The sequence below is a fragment of the Diachasma alloeum genome, unplaced genomic scaffold (assembly GCF_001412515.2).
Source record: "Diachasma alloeum isolate Michigan unplaced genomic scaffold, Dall2.0 Dall_scaffold_00371, whole genome shotgun sequence".
Lineage (NCBI taxonomy): Eukaryota > Metazoa > Arthropoda > Insecta > Hymenoptera > Braconidae > Diachasma > Diachasma alloeum.
In genome coordinates, this window is record NW_021680510.1 from 1,513,659 (window position 1) to 1,535,467 (window position 21,809).

General features: G+C 38.4%; 2 protein-coding genes across 2 annotated transcripts in view; one reads left to right on the forward strand and one right to left on the reverse strand.

Moving 5' to 3' along the window:
* Window positions 1-3,080, forward strand: part of LOC107041656 (fanconi-associated nuclease 1 homolog) — a 10,155-nt gene extending 7,075 nt beyond the window's left edge. The window contains exon 2 of the mRNA XM_015262297.1: window positions 1,372-3,080. Within this exon, the coding sequence (XP_015117783.1) occupies window positions 1,372-3,080 (1,709 nt within the window). The remainder of the gene's footprint in view (window positions 1-1,371) is intronic.
* A 7,964-nt stretch (window positions 3,081-11,044) lies between these two features.
* LOC107041657 (retinoid-inducible serine carboxypeptidase) lies at window positions 11,045-20,972 on the reverse strand. The gene is made up of 6 exons (XM_015262298.1): window positions 20,930-20,972; window positions 16,593-17,077; window positions 16,415-16,525; window positions 14,814-15,144; window positions 11,259-11,488; window positions 11,045-11,181 (listed from the first exon to the last, which is right to left on the reverse strand). Exons 1-6 carry the CDS (start codon window positions 20,970-20,972, stop codon window positions 11,122-11,124), a joined length of 1,260 nt encoding a protein of 419 aa, XP_015117784.1. The 3' UTR covers window positions 11,045-11,121.
* Window positions 20,973-21,809: the final 837 nt, after the last annotated feature.

Sequence of the window (21,809 nt, forward strand, 5' to 3'; positions counted from 1 at the left end):
AAATTTGTGAGCACTACAAAAAACTACAAACGATTTTAGACACGAATCCGAGCTCATTCTGGCTATAGCTTTCAATCAGTTCCTACTTGGTCTCCAAAAATCGATTGGACGCTCATTTGATTTCCGATCGCGGAAATTCCAAAACTACAATCAACTACAAACGATTGCAGATAAGAATCCCACGTCATTTCAAATACAACTATGAAATAGTTCCTAACTGTTAAAAAAAATCGATTGAACGTTTATTACGATTCCGATCGTGAAATTTTCAGAACTACAATCAACTACAAACTATTGCAGACGAGAATCCAATGTCACTCCAGCTCTAACTATGGAATAGTTCCTAACTGTATTTCAAAAACGAATTGGACGCTCAATTTCAAACTACAAACAAGAAAAACGTTACTACTATCACCAGTAGCTCAAAATCTATCAATTATAAAATTTTGGTTCAAATCCAACCAAGTGGGGTGCCCACTTCACGGAGCTGATAGCGAGCTTATAAAACTTTCCCTATGAAATAGATCAAATTATCAATGCAATGCCACTCGATTTTTTCAAGTTACTTTTCATATTTTTCTGCAACTGATAAATACTACCGAACTGCATTCAATATCAGACACATATTCAAACCTCTCGTTTACCGAGATAATTTTTATAAAAAATTCTGGCATCTTTACCGAACATACACTATACATTCCTCTTTCGAATGGTGCAAACGGAATTTCCATTCAATAAATTACTGATTTGTTATTAACAAATTTCCGGCAATCACCAATCTTGGCAACCGTTTGTACTATCGAACTGAGATTGGTCTTAAAAATTCCAGAAAAATCTGTATGAAGGAATACCGTAATTGAACAATTTTTTTAATAAAAACTGAAGACTACCGACGTCGGTGGCCGAAGCGGCTAGGTGCGAGCCTAGTGTGCGAAAGGTTGTGAGTTCGATTCCCCGTGGAACCGAGTTTTTCAACCGGAGGCTCCGGCGAGCGGGAGGTCGCTAATATAGTGACCGCCTGTACCGGCATGGGTTTTCTGTGGTTTCCCATGCTACTCCTATGTTCTATAAGAATGCGAATGCGGTGCAGTGTAGAATCCACAGCCGCATGCATAGGCTTGGATAGGGCCGATTAGAAAATCAGAGGGCAGAAAAGGCCGGAATATAAAAAAAAAGAAACTGAAGACTATCATTAAATTTTAGTTAATAATTTTCTGACCATCAGTATAGAAGTTATTGCGTATTAAACAATGAATTCGAGTGGACAGGACGCCGCCGGCCGATGAAGACACACCACGCGATTGGACGCCGTACTTGAGGGGTTGAATCATTTTGTCATCTTATAATTTGATTTTTTTTTATCTATTCCAGCTTACAATGGCAACGATGAAACATTTTTCAACCTCTTCGATGACACTCTGCTACAGGACCTCTACCGAATGACAAAACGAAGTCCTACAAAGTGTCGACGAAAAATGATCTCAGTCCTCACAGAGATGCTTCGTCAAGAAATGATCGACGATGTCGACGAGGATCCTCGCAGGAAGCCTTTAAATTCCTACCTTTACTCTCGGAAAGGTCCAATCCTCAAAGTCTCCCCCGCCCTAATCTCCCTAGCCCATCGAATCCTAACCCTCTACTACCCCGACCACAATCCCCACGACGACTTCTCCGACGTATTCGTGATACTCACTCGAGCCTTCGACCAACGTAATCCCACAAGATACCCCGCATACTCCATAAGCCACTTCCCTCTCTTCAGGAACCGTCAGTCCTTGATAGATTATGTGGAAGCAAAACTCATAGCAACAACGGTCCTTAAAATGATCGAAGGCAGACCAGACGGTCACATTGAAAGAATCTACGAGTATGGGGATCTAATCCATAGAAAATTACAAAAATTAATTATCGCAAACGCCGACGAAGAGGCTGAACGCAAAAAGAATCACCGAAGATCCGGCGTCCCGAGTTATCCAGCAATTCCTTTCCACATACAACAGTTTTTACCTGCTCACCTGTTATCAAAAATCCTAATCTCAATCATGAAATTTCTAAGAGCACAAAAAACCCAGCGGAGCCTGGCCACAGTTAGACAATACCGGGCATTTCTCCTCGAGAATCACGCCAATATTCCGGTTGATTGTTTCGCTCTGTACAACGAAGCCATCGCAATTGAGAAGGACCGAGCAAAGGCCCCTCAACGCGCAGCAGCATTCATCTTGGACGCTTTATCATATCTTGAGAATCATCGACTTTTCAAAAATTCTCGACTCCACTTTTCAGAAATTCGCAATCTAGTGAACAAGATTCCACTGGAAAAACTTGTTCCCCTCACGAGAAAGTCCTTCGTGAAAATTCTTGCAAAGAATAGAGATTTCCCCATTCCTGCCAGAAACCTAGACCCTATCGATCTAGAGCCGGTTGGTGAAGGGAACAGTCGTTCCTGGAGGTTGAAGGATGAAGATGACGTACATGCGTACGAGAGACTCAAGGAGATTGCATTGCATAATTACATCGCACGTGGATTTCCCAAGGTTCTTCAATGTTGTGAGTCACTTCCGGTGACGATTTTCGCATGTCTTTTTTGGAAGGAATTATTTGGATCACAACATGACGTGCCCGGAGCGTTTGTTTCGAAATTCCAGAAGGGACCACTGGATTTGTTCAACGCTAGCTTCTATGAAAATCGGGAATTAATTTTCGCTAAGAGATTGAAGGAGTTGGAGATGATGAAGGATGATGACATTTGGAATTTGATGGCAAAAGTTTATAGGGATACCTCTTCGGTTGAATCTATTATTAGTCATCATTTCGGAAATCATGATGATTTCAAAGGAATGATCAAGTGTTTGAGGAAAACCGGAGTGTTGGGCATTTGTAAGAAAATGATTAAGAAGGAGTGTATTGAAAGGGGATTTCCGGATATAATTGGGTGGGACGAGAGGAATATGGGGTACAGGATCGTCGTCGTGCGTATACCTCGTGGAAATTTTTCAGCCGCGCAGAATTTGTGGATTGAAGCCTTAATAAATATGAATATGCTTTTGGAGATTCCTGCGTTTAGAATAAAAAAGGGCTAGGAGAGCCTCCGGATTGGAAAGACAAATGATGACCTAAAAGCCTGTGAGCACATTGGTTTCTGTACCATTTCGTCAGAGTGGAAGATGACATTTACTCGAGTTCCATCATCTTCTAGTTGTTGCAAATTCAATTCGCTCATATGCTTTGTCGACACCTTGTAGAATCAATTATAATAATTTTTTTGCCATTCCGGCCGTAAGGCAGCGATTCACGAACACTACGCATCCGTGAATTGCTACCCAAGGCCGTTATGACAAAAAATATTGTTCGTCACACGGCCTAAAAAACCGAGGGGCTAATAACTCCAAGATCGAGCAACACTATGACTGCAGACTGCAGTCGATTTCACTTGACGACATCAGTGATTTCAATGACTCTATTCGACTGAAATCAATGATTTCTACGTAATTGAAATCACTGAAAACTCACTGATCTGAAATTGAAAGAATAATCGAGATCAAATAATTATTTATCAAAACGGTGGATTTTATTATCATAAAACATTTAACGGACGCTTACAAATTATTATTATTTCTAATAAGCGAATGAACAATACTAGAAGTACTTTTTGACTTCTCTCAAAATTTTTTGGTCAATTTTCAAGTGCCCTTCATCATCAAACGTTGAAGGTAAAATTGTTTTTCGATATTGTTTAATATCAACACAGCCGTGAGACGTCATTGGCTGCGACAGTAACGTATCTAAATTTGTCTTTAAAATGTACCAACAACACAAAACACCTATATCTCTTTTGTAACCATCAATACGCGCGTATGAACCAGAAAATTCTCGAACCAAAAATTCTAGAACGAGTGTCGATCATGGTGTATTTTCGGTCGAGGGATTTCCTCGTTATTTCATGGATTTCATTGACTACGAATGATTTCATTATGACTTCAAGAAATGACTCCATGAATGGGAATCACGAGATTTCTATGGTCTCACTTATGTCAACGATTTCAGTGATTTCATGAGTGAGTCCAAATTGATTTCACCAGCAAGTGACACCATGATTTCAGGAGTTACTAGCCCCTCGTAAAAAACTTTTCTAGCTCATATGATTGCAACCTCATTCACCAGAAAATTTTTTTTCGTTCTTATAACGAAATGGACTAATTTGCGATAGGACACTGATAGAAAAGATTGGTTATTGTTAACGAATGGATTTGATTGGGGGCTAGGATCTATTCGGTCACAATTCGGTCTATCAACAAATATTTATTTGGTCATATTCAACTCTATCATTCGCTAATAGTTAACGGAACTTGTTTCGAATAAATTAATCATTCTATCAGTGTAGTGGTTGTGCGAATAATGGCGAGTCCGGCGGTCGTCCAAGCTAAAGTGCTTCTTGCCAAAGGAGTAACCTCAGCCGTATACCCCCACTCTACCTAAATCCCCACTTATGTTCGTGCTGCTCATCACTGAAATCGACTTCACTTCCTTGGCAAAATTTGGTATAAATAGCATTTAATCTGATTAATACTCGGATAAGTGTCTTATTAACCCGATACCCCCGTATAGAACTGCACAGAGAGAAATTTTTTAATAAAAATGCTAGTGTTAGCACGGGAAAAGAGGTGCAAATTGACGACCAGGAAAAAATTCCAGTGCCGGCACTAGAAATTTTATTGGGAAAAACGTGAATATTTTCCCGTATTTTTGTGAAAATTTCACAGAAATCCCCAGAAATTTTACCAGAAATACCAAGAAATTTTACCTTAACAGCACTAGAATTTTTGACAGCCGGTGGATTGTAATTTTTTTCAGTACTCGTACTAGATTTTTTCTAAAAAATTTCTCTCCGTGTGGTGACTACGTATGTATATGGAGACCTACTGTACCCATTTGGTCAGCGTGACAGATGGGCACAATAGGACCTCACATCACGGTCGGCTGTACGACTGAGGTTTTCCATGGTTTCCCTAACAGTCCTAGCCTAAATGGGGCGCAGTCGGGTAAAAGTTGAGACAACCCATGGTAATGCTGATAAGGAGAAAACAATCAAGAGAAGAGTAGGAAAGTCATAACTGGCTGACGATATGCCTATACAAACGTAGCGATAGTAAGAATGAAACATAAATTTTAAGAAAGTTATATTTTGATAAGTTGTATCACATCTGTAAAAGAGGGAAAGGAGTGACTTATTTGCACGGAAAATCTTTGAGTGCTGTTTATTGACATAGTTTTGAATCTTATGTCAATGAAGATGACTCAGACAAATCCATTTTTAGGCCATAAGTACTTTTCTACGCTCTCTTTTCAGATTGCACTTATTGGCTCGTATGATCATCAATAATTAATAGGAAATTCTACTGCATTTTCATAGGACTCGCATTGACGATACTATAAGTTTTTCACCGATTTTTTGCATAGAAAAGTTTAATAAAAGATATTGTAATTAATAAGATATATTAATATATTTTCTATTCAATATTCCCATACAAAGAAGTGCTGAATTTTCCGATTACAATCGACGAAAAACTATCAATAGAAGTCCTATAGGTATTTAATATCATTTTAATTAACCACATGACTAGCACATGGATAGCTTATCGATTATAGTGCAATCGCCATAATATTAATTAGGATATAATGAATATTAATTCGTCGCTGTCTTCCCAAGTGTATTTAAGATGTGAATTGCATCCTGGAAAATGAATAATGATCATTAGAATAAACCTGAACCGACGTCCAGTGGTCGCGGTCGTTAAATCGCATGGTTCGGCTTGACTAAGCGGTCAGGATTCGAATCCCACCTCGGGGAGAATTTTTAACTTCTCTTTGCAGGAGTTAGAGGTTCGACTAGATGGCTGGGCTTCGCATCTCGGCTGGGAAAGGCCTTTAACTTCTGGCAAGGGGTTAAGGGCTCACCTGGGCCGCTTCTACTTGTCAGGGCTTGGTTTACCTCGACCCTGGGCTAGCGGGAGGTTGCTAATTCGCGATCGCAACTTACATGTGGGAGCCATCAAGTGGTCTTTCCACTAACTACTCTTGGCGGACAACCAATGAGATTACTGGATTCTCTCTGATCTCATTGGTTGAGCTCCATCATTGGCTCCCTCTGAGGGATCTTATTGATTGCCGCCCAAGAGTAGTTAGTTTAGAGACCACTTCGTGGCTCCCCCATCTACGTTGCGATCGCGAATAGAGGAACCGACTGGACAGACGCAGGTTTTTCCTGATTTCCTGCGTCTTCTTCATTCCTAAGGGGGTAAATGTAGTGCAGTGCATACAGTCGACCACAGCCGCACGGTTAGGTAGGGCGCAGATGGCTGAATAAACCCATAAGGGGTTTCCAGCCTAAAAATTACTAAAAATGATTAAATAATTCTACATTATTTCCTATGATTAACGAACTGCATCACTTTGAAATTACATATTGCAATAAGATATCATAAGAGGGGAATTAAAAAATAATGACTGCTCCGATGTAACGGAATCCATATTTACTGGGAAGAAAATATCCTTATGACTCAAAATTCGCATGTTATACATAGAAATAGTAGATTAACTTTTATATGTTTTTATATGAATTTTCCTTCGTTTGGAGCATTTGAATCTTGCCATGTGCTATAAGATAAACTACATTTTGTATTTGTATTTTTTATTGTCAAATAAAATACCCGACTAAAGTGCAGAGTGAAATTGTTTGTTTATTTATACAAGGTGCGACTTCATGGTGATTATTGAAAAGAAAATGCTTTCAATGGTTGATTGCACAAGTTTGTCGAATATGTTGAAGGCATCTATGAGCCTCAACCTTTCCTGCAGACAAACGATCGTGTCATGTTTTTTAGGAAAAAACCTACAAAACCTACAAAACTTGACACTCTCGTTTGTTTGCAACGAAGCTATCGGGAAATACCCGATCATTTTGAAGCTCTCGCAAAATTACTACTGATAGTATTACAGCATAACTTCGGAAGGAATATTTGAAATAGGTAAAGTAGTACAAGGACAGTCCGAATAATAGTTTTGCTTTTTTTTAGCTCTCTATGACCAATCCAAAAATCAATACTCAACAAAACTATCTGGCGACGGTGGCCGAAGCGGTTGAATCGTTCGGCCGGGCGGCGGGACCCGTGAAGCGCGGGTTCGAGTCCGGCTGGGGCGATTGCGATTTTTAATCTTTCGGAAACCGTCGAACGGAAGTCTAGACACCGAGAATCATCGGAGAAGTGTTAGGAAAACATTCTCCGATGAAGCTCGGTCGATGGGCGCTCATGAACTGATAGAACGGATTTGTTATTGTTAACGAATGGATTTTGGTTGGAGGTTAGGGTCCATTCGGTCCCACCAAATGTTCATTCGTTAATAGTTAACGAATGTATATTTGAGGAGCCTTGTTTGACGTGGCTTTCGCCATTCAAGTGAACCATTCGTTAACTATTAACGAATATTCATTTGGTCATATTCAACTCTACCATTCGTTAATAGTTAACGAATCTCGTTTGGAATAAATGAATCATTCTATCAGTGTGTCGACCAAGGTTTTCCATGGTTTTCCCTTTGTCACCAGGAGAGTCTGTACGTGGGGTACAGCTCCTGGGGTACAATGCGACACGGTTGGAAAGGAAGTCGGCCCATGAAACCGCAAAAAACATGTAAAAACCCAAATAGGGTATATATGGCAATAATTAAAATAAATAAATACTAAACAAAACTTATTAATTGTTATAATTTTGATTGACCTCTACCCCGTCAGTAGGCGCGCTTGCACCAGCATTCTTGAGGCGCGTGATGAGAGAATCTCTCATCAGCTTCTCATAGGGTGGAGCCAAATATCACCATAAGCAGCGCTGTTCGAGATTCAGCGGCACAAGTACCCGTACTCGTAGCACGTGGAAAATTTCGGCCGAGCCGAAGAAAATATTTTTTTTCTACTCAACTCTGACCGATAGACGACTTTCATCATCAACAGAGTATACTGAAAAAGTTACTTGAGGCATTGAAAAAATTTCAGCAAAATATTTGCACTTTTACGGTATATTTCCTATGAAGTGAAAATTATTGTGAGAGAAAGTCTCATAGCGGGAGAGGCCTCCATGAAATTTCAAAGTCTTCGTTGAAGTAGGAGACGTACTGAGTAGAGCAATTTTTCATATATGAATGATGACTACAATCGATTCTGCCCCGGACATCAACGAAAAAAGACAAGAACAAGGAACAAAGTTTCATTCAGGGATTATCTTAGTAGCTTTTATAGTTTGGTACCACACTAGAAATTCAAACATTTTCAATCATCAAATTGATCAATTAATGTGCGTGAGAAAAATTTGAAAAAAAATCATGAATATTCAGTGTCATTCAAATTACATTTTGCATAAAATAATCATTTTTTGAAACATGCGTTGTTCATAAATCAATAATTGAAATTGTTTAAACTTTCGGAAACCTTATTTGTTGAGGCATGACAATTCCGAACAAATGGTTTTGAACAAACTTTTCAATTGTTTTTTTCAGATTTCTGATCGTTATATAGAGATTAGTGTTTTCAACATTTTACAATCGGACATACTTCTCCAGAACCAGGTATATTTAAAGACTTTATTCGGTGGTAGAAAAATAAAAAAAGGCTTGAAATTTGTGGGAAAAAAAAGAAAAATTATTCAATAAATATTTCGAACACAAAAATGGCCGACCAGACCAATAGATTGAAAATTCGTAATTGAAATATAGTTTTGCGTCCGAATGGAAGCCTCGTATTTGGCGGATTTTCCGATTCGCTAATTTTGATCGGAAATGATGTAGAATGTCATGAAACGTAGAGAAATGATGTTTTTACGTCATGTCTGTATGTATGTGTGTGACAACTTGGATTTTGGGTGAACAATTTTTCGACAATTCAACATAATCACGGTGAAACCGGTAGATAGAAATCTGAAATTTTGGCTCCTGATAGCTATGAATGAACTCTATTTTGGCGCACTGATTCAGCCCAATCGGCCCAGTAGTTCCTGAGATATATCTGTAGTGAAGTGGTAAAAGGAGGTAAGTGCATAAAATCAAATTTTACAGGAGAGCAAAAAAACAGCTATGTCATCGATAGTGGGAAATTTAGTACAAATGACGCCGAATGTTTATTCTACTGTCCTTTAACTTTTTACCCTATTATTATCAAATTGCGGAATTAATCCTTTGCGCAGTTTTAAGTAGTTACCTCCAAATTTTAATTCTGTGTGGAGAGTCAAGGTGACTTAACTCGTTGGGTTATCACAAAAAAAAAAATATGTTGACTTAGCACATGAAATATGTAAATTTCACTAGGGGTAGGGTCAAAAGTTACGAGGGTCCCTAAGAGGAGGGTCAAGTGTTACGAGGGTCACGAGGGTCATTAGGGGGAGGGTCAAACGTCACAAAGGTCGCTAGAGGCAGGGTCAAATAAGAGTCAGGAGTTGAGCCTTATCCTCTTTCCTTCAAGAGGAAATCCATAGTAGCTTTTTCTACGTTTGGGGTACTTGAAAAACTATTTTCCTTCATTTTTCCAGTTTGTCGGTGGCTCCATATGAAGATATTATTTTTACATTCTATAAGAATATTAAAATCGGATTGGTTGAACTTGAATTATTGAAAAAAGAAAAAAAAGAAAAATGAAAGAAAAAACATCTTTAAATTGGGTCACCAAAAAAATCTGGAAAAATAGAGAAAAATAGTTTTTCAAGTTTCCCAAACAGAAAAAGCCACTATGGATTTCCTCATGAAGGAAAGAAGGTAAAGGTCAACTCCAGACCCTAATTTGACCCTCCCCCTAGTGATCCTCGTGACGTTTGACCCTCCCCCTCATGACCCTCATGACGTTTGACTCTCCCCCTAGTGACCCTCGTGACGTTTGACCCTCCCCCTAGTGACCCTCGTGATGTTTGACTCTCCCTCTAATGACCCTCCCTCTAGTGACCCTCGTGACGTTTGACGTTCCCTCTAATCACCCTCGTGACGTTTGACCCTCCCCCTAGTGACCCTCGCGAGATTTATTTTTTAGATGGGCCATTTTGCTTCCTTTGTCATTTGTGTCCCCCTGGCCCGTTTTGTCCCCATCCTGTTTTTCAAAATAACACTTGGAATAAGGAATTGAATCTCTATCAATACATATGGAGATAAGTGAAGTTACCTCCTCTAGGTCCTCCCAATTATGGGAGTTAAGTCAACTTACCTCCAATTGCATTGATCGAAAATTGAAACTCGCACATATCTCTTTTTTTATTTTTTATATAACCACATAAAATATTATTTTTAGACCAAACCCTTCCGTCAGTACTTGCAGATCAATATTACAATGTGATTAGTGCAATAAAACAAATTTCGAAAAAAATGCAGTTACCTCGTTTTACCACTTCACTACAGAAATCTAAGAATTGTGTTTTCTTCCACAATTATTAATTTCTATCTATGAAATTACTTTATCGCCCCGATTATCGCATTGTTGAGTCAATGAAGTAGTTTAATGGATCAAAAATAATAATTGCAGGGGAAAACACAATTCTAAAGATTCCTATAAACGCAGGGGTTCCGTTTCTCCTTAAGGGGGGACCGCAGCAAAATCTAAAATTCTTGGGGATGCTACAACTCGGGGTTATAAATCGTTGCAGATAGTCCTCGGGAACAGGCTAAAATGGTTTGAAAGAGGTCCAGCATCTTATGCTGATTGTTCGCCGTCATTCTCGCCATTTTCAAACTCGTCTCTCAAGGTACGAAATGGTTCGAAAATATTGACTATCAGAAAGGTTCAGGTTCACCCTCTCCTCTCTTTATGTATTAAATCACGGTAGGTATAAAAGTTCTACCGACGACTAGACCTACTAACCCCTTCTGTTCCAAAAATCTTTAACTGTGCCGAGAGACTTTACCTGACAACGTATCAAACAGTCGTGCAGAATTATGTCAATATGGAGTCCACAATCATTAACGCAGTTTTTTACTTTCGGAAAAGAGAAATAATAGAAAAGGATTGAGAAGGAAGTGATACCAAAACTAATGTATTTTATTGCAATCAAATCCATCAATGTTGCTTTAATGAAAGCAATTTACTAGTTTTCCAATTTAGGAACCTATTAAATTTTGCAATATTTTTTTCAGAGCAGCTGGGTTGTCTCGTGGTGCCTGAAAAATGAATTTGCATAAAACAAGTGGTGTATTTGATGTAAAAACTCTAAGTTGATACGGTTACTGATAATTACCCAATGGCCTGCACGGAAGATCCAGTACATACTCAGATTATCGTAATGTTTTTGATATCCTTCAACAATGTCGTCAACTATTAGTCTAGTTCTGTTAGCCTTGGTCCATCCCTCATCCTGCTTGAATACTCTATCCAGCCAAGCAACTACTGATGTGGTTGGAACTGAGAAATCCAGTTGACCACTGTATATGACTACTTTCAGATCGGTCTTTTTCAACAATCGCTCCACTATTAAACACAAAAGGAAACAACAACGATAATTATCTGCCATCTTCTGAAGTCTTCAGAATTAGAATTCCCTTATATTAATCATAATAGCGATTATTTTTTAATAAATAATCGTACATAAATGTAAAAAGTCAAATGTCCCTACGCTCACTCCTGTTATGTCCTATCAATGTTACTAGGGGGACAGTGGCGCCTTTTTGAAATAACGAGCGCCAAACTTCGAAATGTGGATCCGTTAGCCGCTAAACCTCTGATGAGGACTCCATCAATGTTGACTCGTTCATTTTTTGAATAAATGGGTTGAAGGTGTATTCCAGAATAAATCAAAACACTAGTGCTTAGGAGAGCACATTAACACTATTTATTTCAAACTTCTAATTTAAACTTGAAATCTTTGGTAGACAAATACACTTGATAAAACTTTTATGGAAAACTGTAAGAAAAACTAATCGAAGAGAGAAGCTGGAACAGTTGTCGGAACAACAGTCACGATGGGACTGTCTCTAACTTAAACTAAAAATCTAAGAGTTGGGTCCATACACCCCCACTAGACCAAAAGTTGCGCGCGCAATCTTGGCCCGGAGTAAAGGGAAGAGGGGTAACTTAAAAGAGAAATCGGGAAGCGAAAGAGGGAGAAAGGGGAGCGTGTGACGTCAACAGTATTCCCTCTTGAGGGGTCTCAGGCCCTTCAGCTCCGCGATACAATGAACAAAGGAGAACTCAACACTCAACACGTGTGGAACACGTGAATCAGAGAGACTTTCTAAATATCTCAGAACCGAGACTTAACAATTTTACGACCGTAACCNGGAAAGTGGAGCGTGTGACGTCAACAGTATTCCCTCTTGAGGGGTCTCAGGCCTTTCAGCTCCGCGATACAATGAACAAAGAAGAACTCAACACTCAAAACGTGTGGAACACGTGAATCAGAGAGACTTTCTAAATATCTCAGAACCGAGACTTAACAATTTTACGACCGTAACCGTCGAGTTTATTTTCTCTCTATATTTCAGAATTTCAAGAAAAGTATTGTTTTGAGGAATTTTGGAGAGCTGTAAATTTACGAAGTAAACTCAAGTACTTGACATTTATTATTTCCGGCAACGGTTTTTCTCACGCCTGCGAAGTTGTTTTTCGTCCCCTGTTCATTGTCCTTTCATTCTCGACTTTTCTCAGTATTTAAAGATTTTACGTTATTTAATTAATTTTTTATATTAATTTGAATATCGCGGACAAAGATGGCTGATCATTGCTACCAACCATCAAAATCAGCGTCAAGACATCACACTCCCGTGTAGAAATCGCGCCGCTCCGGCCCGGCTCGTCGTGTTAACACTATAGAGCGTGCGACTGCGAGGCATATACGTTAACGGAGTTTCGGCTGAGTCGCCGCTCAAATTTCTACACGGGCTCACACGGAGAGAAAAATTGAATAAATATTACCAGAAAAAAAACGTAAAAATTACGTTTCGAAACGTAATCGGCGAGCGAAGTAAAATCCTATCGTAAAAAGGAGAAAGGAAATCGATCTCGGAAATCTCGAATAAGCGTAAGCGTAAGACTGAAATCGAAGCGCCACTACGTGAGGAAATGAGAGGGCGCGTGCGTAGCGGCTGATCTCCCAACCCAAGTAGCAAACCTTGCGAAAGATATCTGGAAGTATACCAAAAAGGCTGTCTAATGTCTGTCCAAAAAGGTAACTTGTGTCTAGAAGTTACCTAGAAGTTAACTAAAAGTTATCGTATGACTGCAAGATACCTTTTGGACGGACATTAGTCTGCCTTTTTGGTATACTTTCAGATATCTTTCGCCAAGTTTGCTACTTGGGAGTGTGAATCGGAACTGAAATTGTACGAATCGCCACGTAAATTTTACGATTTGTTCCGTAAAAATTAACCACCCGTCTAATGACGGGTTTAATTAACCATTCGGAAGCCCACCATCACAATCATGATTCTGAGTAGGTGAACATCAAAATGGTATATAAAAGGTGTTTTTTTTATAAAAAAAAATTATACATATACGTTTTTGAAGTTGACGAAAATCATAAACAGCGCCTTTGGAATTTTGAGGGAAATGAGGGGAATTGATTCATTGATAGCCTCTACGATTGATCTATTCACTCAAAGATGACATTCTCAAAAATAGATAGATATATTGCGATACTTGTGCCAAATGAATCGAAAGGCATAAAAATCTAAATTCATTTTTCACCAACCTCGCTATTTTCCAATATTGAACACCTGTTATGGAATATTTTAACGGTCAACTACTCAGAATAATAATTTTTGTACGGTATGAAAATAGTTTTTTTTTTTATTCCGGCCCTTTCTGCCCTCTGATTGGCTAATCGGCCCTATCCAACCCTATGCATGCGGCTGTGGATTCTACACTGCACCGCATTCGCACTCCTATAGAACATAGGAGTAGCATGGAAAACCACGGAAAACCCATGCCGGTACAGGCGGTCACTATATTAGCGACCTCCCGCTCGCCGGGGAGCCTCCGGTTGAAAAACTCGGTTCCACGGGGAATCGAACTCACAATCTTTCGCACACTAGGTTCGCACCTAGCCGCTTCGGCCACCGACGTCGGTATGAAAATAGTTTTTAAAAACGAGTAAACCAAAAAAAATTGTTTTCTATGATCTACTTGAGATAATCGAAAAACAAACATAATTTTGTTCTATTGAATCTAAGGAAAATTTTTAAAAAAAGTTTGAATCGGGTGAAAATTGTGGTGTGAAGAGTCCTATCGTAAAAAGGAGATAGGGAATCGATCTCGAAATATCTCGAAAATCTCGAATAAGCGTAAACGTAAGACTGAAACCGAAGCGCCACTACGTGAGGAGGTAAGAAGGCGCGTGCGCAGCACGCACGGCCGGTCTCGTATTTTAAAACGTAAAACACGAAAATAGTATATTTCAGTACATGTGGGGCAATATCGTCTTTAACGTGTGTGGGGTTTACAGCATGAGCCGAAGGCGAGTGATGTAACCACACACGTTAAGGACGAAATTTCCCAACAAGTACTGAACAAAATTTTATGTCACGAAGCCTGAAACCGGCTGAATTAGACACGAGACGCGAAGCGTCGAGTGTGTAATCCAGCCGCTTTCAGGCATGAGTGGCATAAACGATATTTTCGACTGACGTACGGGGTAACATGCATTGGGTACGAAATGTTTTTTCGTTTTTCGGTACCCCATGATATATCAAAAGTCGGTGGATAGTTATTTTCATCAACCGAAGAGTTTCAAATTTCACTCAGATACCCTCTAACTTGCGTCACATCCACAATAATATTGAAATGTATTGACTCTTACCAGAATTGACTGCAGGTCGCATATATGCTCCTAGCAAAGCGTCAAAAACATGATCTGCTTGCGTGCCGAAGTCGGTGGCGATATTGAGCACCGATTTAACATTTTTGTTCATGAACTCAGTGTTTTCCGTAACTACCTTATTGTATGACCAGTCAGGCTTACGTTTCAGAAGGACATTAGTGTAATCGAAGGGCTCGGTATAATCCCACAATTTGGTTAAGACATCACCGCACTTATCCACTGCTTCTATCCATTTTTCCTGCTCTACCGGAGCCTTAACCTTGTCGACTACCTCTTGAACGGCATCTCTCTGCTTAGCGTCTATGAAACCCTGTTAACAAACGACAAGAGCGCATTACGCTCTGTGACAATATTATCTTAAGGTGAAACGAAACCTCTGTGTCTATATGAACGTTTAGAATTGTGTTTTTTACTGCAATTATTATTTTTTATTTATGAAACTACTTCATTGACTCAACAATTCAATGATTGAGTCCATAAAGTAGTTTCATAGATAAATAGTACATTACATGCCCGAGCCTTGGAAAGCAGATCCGAGCCAAAGGCGAGGATGGCAAGCACGTGGGGGAAGGTGATATGTTTTCCATGGCGAGGTGTTTATATTGATTTTCAGGTCCCTCGACACGAAAATTACTATACACACCTCGACACGGAAAACATATCAGCATCCCCCACATGCAAGATTGCCTTCCGAGCCGAAGGCGAGGATATGTTGCGAGGAAGGCTGTTTTCCAAGGCTCGGGCATGTAATGAACTATTTCAGGTCCCGTGGCACGAAAAATTAATAATTGAAGGGTACAATAACAATTACGAATTCGGTTTTCAAATTTCGACTCCTATACAACTAATTTCGTTTTGTTTAATAAAAAAATTTGAACAATTAATATATTCTTGATTTTTTCAGAAATATTTTTCGGGCTATTCTATGAATGCTGCAATTTTTTGGGTAAAAAAAGCGAAATTAGCTGTGTAGGATGTGACTTTTAAAAAATTAATTCATAATTGTAATTGTACATATTTTTTAAAAAATTTTGAAAAAAAACTTTGGTAGCTCAATAATTGGACGGTTTAGACTATTTATAACATTTTAGGCGTCTGCAGGGCAAACGAACAATAAACAAGTAATTTTTTTGCACTAATTATTCATTTTAAGACACATATGATCAATTTTCAATGCATGAGAAATCTCATTCCAATAGGCGGCGCCTTTTAAAACATAGCAGTCTCCGACCCTGGTCAAATGATATTTTTTAACAGTAATGTTACGTTCGGCGAGTGGCGGAACTGCCTTTTTCGTTTACAAGTGAACGAAAAGACGCTTTTCAGGACGAGGTGAACATAGTAATAGTGTCAAAATTATACTTATGTGTTGAACTATATTGTTTTATATGTTATATCTATCATACTAGGATTTCTGTTAACTTTAAGAATCCACCAAAGTGGCTCCCAGATGCTGTAACAAGCATATGGGTTATTCAATAAACGTTTATTCTATTTTATTCACATAAAATTAGTTCTGTGCAACTCATCTCGTTTTGGTCATTTACCACTGAAGTTTCAAGTGAGATTTATGTCATTACCAGATGAAAGGCAAAGGATGGGACGGCTTGTAAAATGTCTAATGATGATATGGCAGGACCACCAAGGCCGACGCCTTTCACATTGTGCTCAAAGTTTTGAAATCCCCGATTCTGAAATCATGATAAATTATTAAAATCATCAAGGGAATGTTAGATATCAAAAAACCACGAAATTTACCAATTCCCAGGCAACATTAACGGCTACTTTTGCTCCGTAGGACTGGCCTACAATATATGTTGGAACTGTTTGATACTTCGGGAATAACTTCAAGAAGAATTTGATGACACTAACAACATCTTCAGTGATTGCACTATCCTCAGTATTGAACCCTTGACTAGAATCAACATGACTGAATCCTGCACCAACTGGTGCGTCGATGAACAGCACATTGTAGTCATTGACCCATGTGGTGTTTCGGGGATTCCCATTCATATCAATTGGACCAATTTCAACGAAATTTCCGATCCCTGAAGCTCCATAACCAGGGCCTCCGTGCAGCCATATTATTAAGGGTCTGCTGTAGACATCGAAATTCACTGGTTTTGATGGGGGGTTAACGAAGTACAACCACCAGAAAGCATGAGCGCCCGGACGAATTTCTATTGATCCCCATTCCTGCTCAGTTCCACCGTAACCAAGTTTCGCCTGCCCTTGGTCCAATGCTGAGAATAATAAATTAAGGATAATCAGGCAAGGAGTAGGATATTCAAAAAATGCAGCCAATTTTATGAAGATTTTTTCACATATTATTAGATCCATTTAGACACCGTTTGCAAAATTTGAGAAACCCCAGAAGCAGGGCAACAACAAAATGATTTTTAAAATTACTGCTTATATACATGAGCTTAAAGCAACCATCAAAAACTCTTGCAACCATCAATAACCCCACATTATCGACCAGTCGGCAATGTGGAAACAATACTGAAATTATCGAGGACCCATTTAACCTTATGTATAAGCAGCAACTTTAAAAATCATTTTTGTTGTTTTCCTACTTCTGGGGTTTCTCAAATTTTGCAGACAGTGTCTAAATCGATTCAATAATGTGTGAAAAATCATCATAAAATTGGCTGCATTTTTTGAATCCCCTACGCCTCGCCCGATTATCCTTAAGGGGAGACCGCGGTGAAATTTGAAAGCCTCAGCTCGGCCTTCAGAGCCATTGGATGACTTTTGATATATGAAGGGATATATAAAAAAGTGAGAAAAATTTCGGACCCGAACCGTTTTGCCCCGTATATCCACCAAAAATGCCATTTTTCACGTTTTAGCTTAAAAATGCTCCTTGAACCACAGTTTTCATCCGATTTCAACTTTTTTATTTTTAATGTTCGCTATACTCCAACGAATAAACCCAAGTATCCGTTGCTTTATATTTATTAGATCATGAGAAAATGTTTTTCTTTAGTTTTCATTTTTTTCCTCTTTTTAGCAAATGCTAAAATTCGTTGTTTTCTGCCCATTTTTTTTGTTATAATATTTCGATTGCGTATGATTACAACATGGAATAACGAAAAACAGCTAATTTTAGCATTTGCTAAAAAGAGGAAAAAAAATAGGAAATAAAAAAATCATTTTCTCATGATCTGATAAATATAAAGCAAAGCGGATACTTGGGTTTGTTCGTTCAAGTATAGCGAACATTAAAAAAAAAAGTTCAAATCGGATGAAAACTGTGGTACAAGGGGCATTTCTAAGCTAAAAACCTGAAAAACGACGTTTTTGGTGGATATACGGGGCAAAACAGTTTGAGTCCGAAATTTTTCTCACTTTTTTATATATCCCTTCATATATCAAAAGTCGTCCAATGGCTCTTAAGGCCGAGCCGAGACTTTCAAATTTCACCGCGGTGTCCCCTGAAGGGGAGACGGAACCCCTTTGTCTACATCAAATCTTAGAATTGTGTTTTCTCCTACAATTATTAATTTCTATCTATGAAATTACTTTATCGACTCGATTATGGCATTTTTGAGTCAATAAAGTAGTTTAGTGAATAAAAAATAATACACTCTAAAAAAAAGTTACTACTCACTAGTACTGAATTCTACTTGGGAGAAGTTTTCTTGTGAAAAGTTGGGAAACTACTTGTCCCAAGTACTTTTCATGTCCTAGGGTGAAGTACAATATTTGCTAAGCAAGTAGGAAAAGTACTAGGAGGAAGTACTTTTATTACTTCCTGTCAGTATTTTTCTTACTTCTCACAAGTACCTTTGATGCTTGGAGCAAGTAATTTTTCTACTTCTCGCGAGTACTTTTATGACTTGATTCCAGTACTTTTGGTTGGTTATTTTGTTGAGGAATTTCATATCATTAATTATCATTCTCATTATCATTATCATTCTCAGATGACAATTAACAAATTTCATCAAGGGGAGGTTACGATGAGTTTCAAAATCGCGAGATATTGCAGTAAGATTTATTACACATTGATNAGATGCGCTACGGAGTTTTTCAAGTTATGCAATTAAGCAATGGCTTTCGTCAGGGTCTCCATACACGTATTCCCATCAGATGGTATCTATCAACCATGTAGAACCATCAAATATGGCGAAATTTTTTGAAAATCTCAAATTACGAGTTGTCAGATCGATCCCAAATTTTCACACAATATTCCAAACACTAAATATTTTGAATGCACGGAGAGAAATATTCATTAAAAATTACGTATCTTTTCCGTAATTCCGGAGTGAAATATGGTTGTGGGAAATTTTACGGAACCGTCGAGGTAATTTTTCCAGAGCGTTCCGTAATTTTTATCTGAATCGCCTGTGAAAAATTACGATGCCATCACTTAAATTTTCGGAGATACTTAACCTTTTGTAGCCTCCTTGCATTCATCCTGTAGAATGTGGTTGCCGTTGTATGCCCATCACAGAGACAGGGAATTGCTACGGATCCATTCGGAAGCAATCAATGGAATTGGTAGAAATAAAGAGGAAAAAGGCTAATAACGCAAAAAGCAACGGTCACATGCCTTCTGTCGGATAGGCTGTAACTCCTGCTTGTTTTGTCTTAATTTCCGGTTTTAAATGATTAATTTTTCATTTAAAAACATTAGAGATATTGCTCGTTAATTAATAAATGATTATCACAAGGGTAGTCGAGCGCTGGACCAATCACAGAATAGTTCGAGCCGACCTAACTCAATCTTCACGTGCACCTTATATCCAATGGATGACGGCAACACTCCTCTCTCCATACCGCCGAGCGCTACCCACCATTACTTATGCAACTTTGTGACGTCACGACCGAAATGAAAGGTTTAAAAATGCCTGATTTTCGATCAATTATTTTAAAACTTCTAGACAATATTTCTTCATAATTCCTTCAGTTTATCTATCTATGGGTTATGTAGAATAAGTGAATAAGGAAATTAGGGAGCATTGACACGTATGAAAAAAACGTATAGATATTTTCTATACGGATTGCATATAGAATTTCTATAGGATTTTCCTATATGATATTCGGATATTTCTAAACGGATATTTTTTATACAAATTATTTCTATACGATTTCTATAGGTTTGATCCCATACGACCCACTGCCACATGTATAGAAACATTTCGTATAGAATTACGACATTTCTCTACGTTTTTCTCTGGAGCGTTCAGACATCTTTCGTATGAAAACAAAAAGTTATGTAAAAAATTATATATATAAGTAATTCGTACAGAAAATATTCGCATAGAAATATCCAAATATCATATACAGAAATCCTATAGAATTTCTGTACGCAATGCGGATAGAAAATTTCTATACAATTTTTTCATACGTGGAGCTCTAGGAGAGGGTGTGCCTGTACCGCTCAGCGGGTAATCCTGCCCACCCGATTTTCTCCGCAACCATCAACTTAAAAATTTCTTTCTGTTCCTGATCATGAAGAATTTAATGATAGGATGTGATTGTCGGAAAATTTTCACTTTATTTACCACTTTAAATATGAAAAAACACGAAATTTTGAGGTTTTTGCAGTGCAAAATTTGTGGACTTTTAATTGAGGTTTTTGATAGTTTCAAACGCTGAATTCTCATATTAAACTGTGGTTATTCGATTCGTGGTACTTTCACGCGTAATTTGATACCAAATCGAACTCAAAACTCCACTCATGTCAATAATTATCAACAATTTTGTTGACGCCGAGCGGAGCCGGTAATACCGCTCACAGGATCGGCCACGTAGTTGCTCGAGAGCACGCGAGTACAGGTTAGGTGGCGGCGCGAGCAATACACGCAAAACCCTATGAGCGGCATTGGAATCGTGCCGAGCGGTATTACCCGACGGCGGGTAGCACCGCTCAATAGGCTCTCTCTTTTATTTTCAATCAATTTTGTGGATTCTAAGGAGAATTAGGCGTCTACACTTCAAGAATAACGAGTTCAATAGTTAAGGAAGTCTCACAAATACGTTTTTTATACTCAAGTTAAAATATAAAATATAAAACTGGCATTTCCCCTTAGGTGGGCGGTACAGGCACACCCTCCCCTAGGCAAGCTCCCTATTGTGTAGTCACTTACCGTGGAGTAAGAAGCAGAATGTCAGAATTGAAGTTCGATCCATGGTTCACTGAAAAACACTAGGAAATATTTTTTCTCACATTTTAACTGCTTTAATACCATCTTAAAACGTCAGTCAATATTTGAACATTTGGGTTGTCGCGAATGTTCAGACACAATTATCCCCTGCCACATTGATATTTCAATCATTTCGTCTGAGATGAAAGAGTCCGATACATTTTACACGTGAAATTCAATTAATCGTCGTTTCCTGTGTTTACTCACGTGATATCATTCGTTACGATTTCCTCTATTCGAAATCAATCAAATATTAATGTGTTCGACTGGAAAATAGATACAGATCTTTTGAAAATTAAGGAATTCCGTTGGCAACTGAATAATTCGTATGCGATATGATTAGTTAAATACTGATAAGGGCACATTTCACAAGTATGCGGGTCGAAAATTATATTTTTTTCTGCTGAATGGAAGAAGTAATTCACAGAACCTCTATTCAGCGTATGGGTCAATGACCTATTTGTCAATTGAATAAACGAAAAAATTGAAACGTTCAACGTATCTTGTATAAAAAGCCGAGCAGTCAAAATGCGCGAAAACTTTACATACAAATTACTTTACAAAACTGATTTTGAAGACATCTATCGTAAGAATATTTCGAAGACTCGGGAATTTTAAAATCGAATTTGGTGCATCAATGATAAATTCCACAGATTTTTCAATTGGGTACCGTGCATAAATGAATTCTCGAAAGTTATTTGATTGAAATTCAGTAGAACTTTCTGTTTCGGGAGCAGAAAAACACAAAAAATAGTTTTCATTCCATTTCGGAAAACAGCTGTTATGTCAAAGTTAGGTAAAGAAATTATAAAAATTGAATTTA